Raw genomic sequence first — 9,514 nt, forward strand, 5'->3', positions numbered from 1 at the left:
TCACTATTCTGCTGATGTACTCCAGAGGTGTGGCTACAATCCACAGTCTTCAGAGCTGTAATTACATAACATGCCCTGCTTGTTCAGTATCTGCACAGTGTATAGCTTCGCTCTTTGATAGGTGTCTGACAACAAAATTACATTTTGAAAAGGTGCATTCGAATGTAATAACAGAGACATTTCATCATAGATGGGGTGTAACGTTACATTACCCTACTTCGTGAGATTTCCCTACCTCTTAACTTCCGGTCGCACCGGAAATGACGTGAGGAGGCGTGCTGGATGTTCTGGATGTGCTGGAGATCGGATGGATGTTCTGTAGTTAGCCGCGCTTGCGCACTGGGCCGTAATTTTTCCCTATCGTAAGGCTGGTGATGCTCTCCGGCGGATGCGCAGTGTCCCGGTGTCCAGCTGAACTCCGCTGTGAGATTTCCCTAAACCGTCGTTTTGCGCATGCGCAGATCGGCATAACTCCGGCACGCCTCCTGACGTCATTTCTGGTGCGACCGGAAGTTACGAGGTAGGGAAATCTCACGAAGTAGGGTAATGTAACGTTACACCGGCATCGCTGGTCGTGGAGCTGATACCGTGTTTTAATGACTTCATCTTTCCCCTTGTCACGCGGTCCCCACCGAACCTGTCAATCACGGTTAATTGCTCCATGTTTTCTCCAGTCTCACAAGTCTTCCTCTTTAGTATAACATTCGATGCCATCCTGTCCTTCAAATCACATATCCAAGTCCTTACTACCTCCTGCAACTGAAAACATCTCTCATATCCACATACTCTCATCATCTCCTGCCTGGACTACTGCATTATCCTCCTCTGCGGCCTCCCATCTAACCCTCTTGTGCCCCTCCGATCCATCCATTGCACCTTGCCCCTGTTTCTTCTCTGGCTCCTCATTGCCCTGCCACTAACAGGGACCTGCTCTCCCGATACCTCCCCGGCCACCTCCTCACAGGACCTCCTCCTCTGTTCCTCGCACATTCATCTACAAGGCTTCTCATGTGCACCCCCATACTCTGGAACTCGCTAACCCAGCACATCCGACTCTCCCCCAACATCCAAACCTGAAAACCCACCCAATAAGGTCCCAGACAGCCAGACGAGCCGCCTCTACCCTCGCCTACGGTCTCCTTCCCCTGTAAGCTCTGGCAGCAGGGTCCTCTGCCCCTTTGTATCCGTCTGGTAAGCACTCCTTGTACTTGTATTCTATTAGGTATGTCAACCCCTGGAGTAACAGTAGTGAGCAGGCCCTGGTCTCACCAGTCATCAGGGGTTTATAGCAGGAAATAGTTTATTAGAAAATATTTCATGTAAACAAATAATACATTCAAATTGATAACAATTCATCGAAGTGCAATACAGTCCAAAAAAAGCTGCAGCCTAGGCGCCATCACTGCCGAGGTCTCTGCGCCAATGTGATCACATGAACCTGCAAGGTAAAAATAGGAGTGGGGTGTACGAGCCCGCGTACAGAAATTCAAGTTTTAACACAAAAGTATTTTTTATCTCTAACTCCAAACCAACTGGTTCCGATCGGACAAGGAGCACGTGACGAGGAGGCACAAAGTCGCTGACTGCCGATAAGTCCTTGCACAACACGTCCCAGTGTCCAGATGCCACGTTCCAGAGCCGTTTATTAAGGCAGAAATTAGAAATGAAAATCTGAGTTCTAGATTGGTTTTAATCTATCACTTTCTACATCTCCATTCCAAAGAAAGTCAAGTATTTCCTCCAGGCATCCAGCGGCCTCTTCAGAGGACGGATAAGTCGTGGCAGGATTTGGATTTCTGTTTGAAGGCCATCTTTTTGTTATTTTTGGCTACAATCCTCCCCAGGAATCTCTTGGCTTTCTTGCCTATGCTCTCCCTCCTCTTGCTGCTGGCCATTCTCCTGGCGTTGTCCTCTTTGCTGTCTTTGCGGAGCCTGATCTGACGCACAATGCCCTCGAAAAGGTCTTTGACATTGTGGTGGAGGGAAGCCGAGGTCTCGATGAACTTGCAATCGAATACCACAGCACAGGCGCGACCCTCTGTAAGAATATGGGAAGAGTGTTATAAGGAAAAAGGAGCCCCCGACCAAAGCTGCCCTTACACATGGCCTCCTCCTATCCTGCACCACTTATGAGAAAGCCCTTGGGCACAAGAAAATAACCCTTCCAATGAATGCAATCAACCACACAGACACACTGGCATCTGTAGAGTCGGCCATACACCCCTCATACACCCCTCAGCATGCATGTCTTCTGAAAGGGGAGAGGGGGGAAAGCTGCAAGACGAAGAGTCGACCCCGAAACTGCAACTCCTACTGAAGCTGCAGTCCCCTGCACCACAGCTACTAAGTAGACAACCAGTGCAGAGCTTGCAGGAATGCCACGGCTCCCACTGCTGACTGGTGACTCTCCCACCGATCTGGTCATCTCTGCTCACCTTCCACAGACACCTCCCGTGACCGCACCAGATCGCTCTTATTTCCCACTAGGATGATGGGGATATCCTCGGACTGGCGAGCTCTGCGCAGCTGGATCCGGAGCTCAGACGCTTTCTCGAAGCTGGCTTTGTCTGTCACTGAGTACACGATGACATAAGCGTCTCCCATTTTCATGCACTGATTGTGCAGCCAGTGGTTGTCATCCTAGAAGCAGAAATGCCACATGGTAATTATCACACGTCAGTCACTTAGGGGGAAATTGTTTATGCAAATGAGGAAAGTGGCTCCGTGAGCAGAAAGCACATTGTCTCTGGGGGGTTAATTAGCTGATCATCTCCTCAAATAACAGGTGCACCCCCTGCTGGACGTCATGCACTTAACACATCAGCAAATATTGACATTCAACCTCAGAAACCTCCATATGTAGGGATACAATGTCCAGGAGCAAATGAATGAACTTTACTCAAAGTCCATTTTATATACTTTATATACTTTATATCTACATAAAATCTCCATAAACTGTGCAGCCACCTCGTAAATTCATGACATTACTGATTATACTCCAGAGCTGCATTCACAATTACCCTACTGTCAGCAACCTTGTGGACCCCCTAAGAACCTATTGGGCTCCTATAATGCGGGGGTCGTTTCATTCCTACATCATATTACTGTACAGAGAATGCAAGCTGTGTGCAGACACTGAACAAGCAGGGGATTCTGCCAGGAGAATTCTGATTACAGCTCTGCAGTACAATACAGACAGCACTAGATAAATATTGTAATGTATTTACAATGGGACTTTGTATGTTTAATATTGGGGTTTATAACGTACCTGCTCCCAAATATCGAAGACTAACAGACTGGCTTCCTCTCCGTCCACCACAATCGATCTGTCATATGTATTTCCTGGAAAAAGGAAAGAAATGTGATTAGTGAGTTGTCTGCAGCATAACCATCCACAATGTGGGTTGTAGTCATGCACTACAGGGTTAAACTGTCACATTAGGTGACAAGCAGCTCAGCTTTCCAAGAATAACTGGAGTCAGGAAGGAGGGAGTCATCTGGTCAGGATGGGAGATTGCACTGAATTAATATGATACGGGTCAGGGAGTGCACAGTACTGACAGCTACAGCAGTCCCCGAGCTGTCAGCGCCATCCCGGACACTGGGCGCATGTACAGCAGGATCGATCCCGATAACGTCCGAAGGAGCCACAAACCCTGTGGTGGTCTACACATCGAGAGTGGAAGCAGGGCTACACATTATATGGCCACTGAGGCTGGCACCGTCACCGGTAACTGTGGCTGTCAGTAATATGGCCACTGAGGCTGGCACCGTCACCGGTAACTGTGGCTGTCACCAATATGGCCACTGAGGCTCGCACCGTCACCGGTAACTGTGGCTGTCAGCGGTAACTGTGGCTGTCAGTAATATGGCCACTGAGGCTGGCACCGTCACCAGTAACTGTGGCTGTCACCAATATGGCCACTGAGGCTGGCACCGTCACCGGTAACTGTGGCTGTCACCAATATGGCCAACTGAGGCTGGCACTGTCACCGGTAACTGTGGCTGTCACCAATATGGCCAACTGAGGCTGGCACCGTCACCGGTAACTGTGGCTGTCACCAATATGGCCACTGAGGCTCGCACCGTCACCGGTAACTGTGGCTGTCAGCGGTAACTGTGGCTGTCAGTAATATGGCCACTGAGGCTGGCACCGTCACCAGTAACTGTGGCTGTCACCAATATGGCCACTGAGGCTGGCACCGTCACCGGTAACTGTGGCTGTCACCAATATGGCCAACTGAGGCTGGCACCGTCACCGGTAACTGTGGCTGTCACCAATATGGCCAACTGAGGCTGGCACCGTCACCGGTAACTGTGGCTGTCACCAATATGGCCACTGAGGCTCGCACCGTCACCGGTAACTGTGGCTGTCAGCGGTAACTGTGGCTGTCAGTAATATGGCCACTGAGGCTGGCACCCTCACCGGTAACTGTGGCTGTCACCAATATGGCCAACTGAGGCTGGCACCGTCACCGGTAACTGTGGCTGTCAGTAATATGGCTGCTGAAGCTGGCACCGTCACTGGTAACTGTGGCTGTCAGTAATATGGCCACTGAGGTTGGCACCGTCACCGGTAACTGTGGCTGTCAGTTTTATGGCCACTGAGGCTGGCACCGTCACTGGTAACTGTGGCTGTCAGTAATATGGCCACTGAGGCTGGCACCGTCACTGGTAACTCTGGCTGTCAGTAATATGGCCACTGAGGCTGGCACCGTCACTGGTAACTCTGGCTGTCAGTAATATGGCCACTGAGGCTGGCACCGTCACCGGTAACTGTGGCTGTCAGTAATATGGCCACTGAGGCTGGCACCGTCACCGGTAACTGTGGCTGTCAGTAATATGGCCACTGAGGCTGGCACCGTCACCGGTAACTGTGGCTGTCAGTAATATGGCCACTGAGGCTGGCACGGTAACTGTGGCTGTCAGTAATATGGCCACTGAGGCTGGCACCGTCACCGGTAACTGTGGCTGTCAGTAATATGGCCACTGAGGCTGGCACCGTCACCGGTAACTGTGGCTGTCAGTAATATGGCCACTGAGGCTGGAACCGTCACTGGTAACTCTGGCTGTCAGTAATATGGCCACTGAGGCTGGCACCGTCACTGGTAACTCTGGCTGTCAGTAATATGGCCACTGAGGCTGGCACCGTCACCGGTAACTGTGGCTGTCAGTAATATGGCCACTGAGGCTGGCACCGTCACCGGTAACTGTGGCTGTCAGTAATATGGCCACTGAGGCTGGCACCGTCACCGGTAACTGTGGCTGTCAGTAATATGGCCGTTGAAGCTGGCACCGTCACCGGTAACTGTGGCTGTCAGTAATATGGCCACTGAGGCTGGCACCGTCACCGGTAACTGTGGCTGTCAGTAATATGGCCACTGAGGCTCGCACCGTCACCGGTAACTGTGGCTGTCAGTAATATGGCCACTGAGGCTGGCACCGTCACCGGTAACTGTGGCTGTCAGTAATATGGCCACTGAGGCTGGCACTGGCACATCAACACTGTCACTCCACATACATCTGGCCGTAGAAAGTATTAGGATTGCTGCTGTGACCCTGGAGAATGTGTGGACAGGATCCTTCCTGGGGTCTCCATGGGTGATCACAGAGAACAAAAGCCAAAAACGTTACTTTACTTCCTTGAATTGATCCTTTTGCTTCTACATTTTGAGGTTTGGGGAACTTTCTGTGAGAACATTTTTGACCTCTTACCTGCCTCCTCTACATCTTGTAGATCCTCCACTCCACCAAAAATCCTTGCCAAGCTGGACTTGCCAACCCCGTGTTCCCCAAGCAGAATGACTTTAAAGAGCTGATCTTCAGAGTCGCTTCCAGAGGAGATGACAGAGTCTGAGGAGTCGGAGTTCCAGCTTTCTTGGGGCTCGTCAGTTGGGTTATAGGAGGGGCAGCGCATCAGCTTGGCCAGCTCGCTGGCTTTAGTACTCCCATGTAACTCCTTATCGTCTACCGGCATGCTCCTCCGGTGGAGCTGCTGGTGCACAGCGAATGGCATGCTCCCTCGCCTCTTCTCCAGACTCTTGATCCTGTCGCTACGGTTCAGGGTCATGTCTTAAAGGAAAAGAAGACAGTTATGAATTTCTGGGTGCTGACGCGTCCTTAACCATGTTATTTCATATTAACCCCTTGATGCACATGTTAACACAGTTTCGCCGCCTTCCAACTGTATCAGCTGTCATTACTGCATCATGGATGGAACGCAGCCTCCAGGTAAAGAACAATTCATACATCTACAGAAGCTGGATCTATCTGCTTTCCTGCAGAATGCACCCGCTGGCATTGACTAGCTTTTGCTTCAGCAAACCCTAGAACTTGACAGGTGAAGGAGACAATACATGCTTAGCAGATGAAGTAGATGACACTTACTGAATGGGTGAGCGGAGGCGATAGTGGTAGGTCCCTGGCTCTCAGGAGGTGCTCCTCTGTGCTGCTCATGCTGCTAGCTGTGCTCTTATGTATGCCAGAGGGGCTAGCACCATGGTGACGTCACCGCCAGCCCAGCATATGAGAGCCCTGAACCCTCCCTACTTCCATATTAGTCCACGGTGTGACATCACCGGCTCCCCTGCTTAGTCAGTCTCTTGCATGCACAAAGCTCCGGGTCCTGCCTCGTGGCACAAGACCCTGAACATCTGCCATCCTCCATGAGCTGGCGGGCTAATTCTGCCATGTGCTGCTGAAGGAGAAGGTGTCTGCTCAGATCAGCGCTCAGACCTTGTTCACACAGTGTTACGGATTCTCTCAGGGTCTGTTCACCAATAAAAATGATGGTTTCAGTCAGTTTTGTCTGCGATTGCGTTCAGAATTTTTCGTGTTGGTGCAATCAGTTTTTGATACATTTTTCACGCTCATGAGAAAAAAACCTAAAGAATAACAATCTACATCTCCGAGCTAGCATCAGTGAGAAACACATTGTATCCAGACACAATCCGTTTTTTACTGCAGCCCCATTCACTTCTATGGAACCAGAGCTGCTTGAGAAACGCAGAATATAGAAGATGCTGCGATTTTTCCTGAACGCAGAAATGATGCGTGAATATTTCAGACCCGCGGACATGACTGATTCAGTCCGGATGCTACGCGCAGAAAGCTCTCGGACGTGGTTCCATGTGTAGGGGAAAAAAGTAGCAGTTTTTTTTAGCCAAAGCCAGAAGTGGATCGGGTAGAAGTGCGAACCTTCCTTATATTTCCCTTCATCACAAATCCACTTCTGTTTTGGGCTCAAAAAACAGCCACAAACACAGATTTTTTTATTTTTTTTAAGTGTAACTGCCGTTTTATTTTTGTTTGTGTGCTGTATCGGGCAGTGATGCTTCTTTCTGATATACTTTAGTTAATGACATTATACATTTTTATCTGTGGCCCATTTTGTCCTCGGTGCTCAGCGCGGACTTATGTGACCAGCAGACGAGGAGCGCTGCTACCGCTCTCAATCGGCCACTTTACAGCTGATTTTCTTAAAGAAATGTACGATTTCATTCATTAATGTAAATTACAAAAATGCTGCCCCTACACATTACACAAATGAAAATAAAATGGCAGCTACACTTTAAAGCAATGTGTGAAGTCACCGCCCGGATGACACGGCAAATATGGGCCATTTCAAAATCTCTTGTTTATTCTGCAGCTGAAACTGTCAGGATGGCGATTCTGGCGCAGATCTTCCGTCTCAATGCCAAGGTGCTGCTCGCAGTGTAGTCCCATTAAATGGAGACTGATATCAGTCACATATGATGTAATGTCTGGAGGTTATATCAGGGCTGGAGCGTTATAAGAGGAGCGGCTGATATCAGTCACATATGATGTAATGTCTGGAGGTTATATCAGAGCTGGAGCGTTATAAGAGGAGCGGCTGATATCAGTCACATATGATGTAATATCTGGAGGTTATATCAGCGCTGGAGCGTTATAAGAGGAGCGGCTGATATCAGTCACATGTGATGTAATGTCTCTGGAGGTTATATCAGTACTGGAGCGTTATAAGAGGAGCGGCTGATATCAGTCACATGTGATGTAATGTCTCTGGAGGTTATATCAGTGCTGGAGCGTTATAAGAGGAGCGGCTGATATCAGTCACATGTGATGTAATATCTCTGGAGGTTATATCAGTGCTGGAGCGTTATAAGAGGAGCGGCTGATATCAGTCACATATGATGTAATATCTGGAGGTTATATCAGAGCTGGAGCGTTATAAGAGGAGCAGCTGATATCAGTCACATATGATGTAATGTCTCTGGAGGTTATATCAGTACTGGAGCGTTATAAGAGGAGCGGCTGATATCAGTCACACATGATGTAATGTCTCTGGAGGTTATATCAGTACTGGAGCATTATAAGAGGAGCGGCTGATATCAGTCACATATGATGTAATGTCTCTGGAGGTTATATCAGCACTGGAGCGTTATAAGAGGAGCGGCTGATATCAGTCACATATGATGTAATGTCTCTGGAGGTGATATCAGCACTGGAGCGTTATAAGAGGAGCGGCTGATATCAGTCACATATGGTGTAATGTCTCTGGAGGTTATATCAGCGCTGGAGCGTTATAAGAGGAGCGGCTGATATCAGTCACATATGATGTAATGTCTCTGGAGGTTATATCAGTACTGGAGCGTTATAAGAGGAGCGGCTGATATCAGTCACATGTGATGTAATGTCTCTGGAGGTTATATCAGGGCTGGAGCGTTATAAGAGGAGCGACTGATATCAGTCACATATAATGTAATGTCCCTGGAGGTTATATCAGCGCTGGAGCCTTATAAGAGGAGCGGCTGATATCAGTCACATATGATGTAATGTCTGGAGGTTATATCAGCGCTGGAGCGTTATAAGAGGAGCGGCTGATATCAGTCACATATGATGTAATGTCTCTGGAGGTTATATCAGTGCTGGAGCGTTATAAGAGGAGCGGCTGATATCATGTGATGTAATGTCTCTGGAGGTTATATCAGGAATGGAGCGTTATAAGAGGAGCGGATGATATCAGTCACATATGATGTAATGTCTCTGGGGGTTATATCAGCGCTGGAGCGTTATAAGAGGAGCGGCTGATATCAGTCACATATGATGTAATGTCGCTGGAGGTGATATCAGTGCTGGAGCGTTATAAGAGGAGCGGCTGATATCAGTCACATATAATGTAATGTCTGGAGGTTATATCAGTGCTGGAGCGTTATAAGAGGAGCGGCTGATATCAGTCACATGTGATGTCATGTCTGGAGGTTATATCAGCACTGGAGCGTTATAAGAGGAGTGGCTGATATCAGTCACATATGATGTCATGTCTGGAGGTTATATCAGTGCTGGAGCATTATAAGAGGAGCGGCTGATATCAGTCACATATGATGTAATGTCTGGAGGTTATATCAGCACTGGAGCGTTATAAGAGGAGCGGCTGATATCAGTCACATGTGATGTCATGTCTGGAGGTTATATCAGCGCTGGAGCATTATAAGAGGAGCGGCTGATATCAGCCCCATATGATGTAATGTCT

General features: G+C 48.7%; 1 protein-coding gene across 1 annotated transcript; it reads right to left on the reverse strand.

The window, feature by feature from the left end:
• Nucleotides 1-1,288: 1,288 nt before the first annotated feature.
• RRAD (RRAD, Ras related glycolysis inhibitor and calcium channel regulator) lies at nt 1,289-6,485 on the reverse strand. Its single transcript, XM_040409058.1, has 5 exons — nt 6,388-6,485; nt 5,716-6,072; nt 3,269-3,342; nt 2,436-2,640; nt 1,289-2,038 (listed from the first exon to the last, which is right to left on the reverse strand). The coding sequence occupies exons 2-5, from the start codon at nt 6,068-6,070 to the stop codon at nt 1,761-1,763; spliced, it is 912 nt and encodes a 303-aa protein (XP_040264992.1). The 5' UTR covers nt 6,071-6,072; nt 6,388-6,485; the 3' UTR covers nt 1,289-1,760.
• Nucleotides 6,486-9,514: the final 3,029 nt, after the last annotated feature.

The sequence above is a fragment of the Bufo bufo genome, chromosome 10 (assembly GCF_905171765.1).
Source record: "Bufo bufo chromosome 10, aBufBuf1.1, whole genome shotgun sequence".
NCBI classification, from domain to species: Eukaryota; Metazoa; Chordata; class Amphibia; order Anura; family Bufonidae; genus Bufo; species Bufo bufo.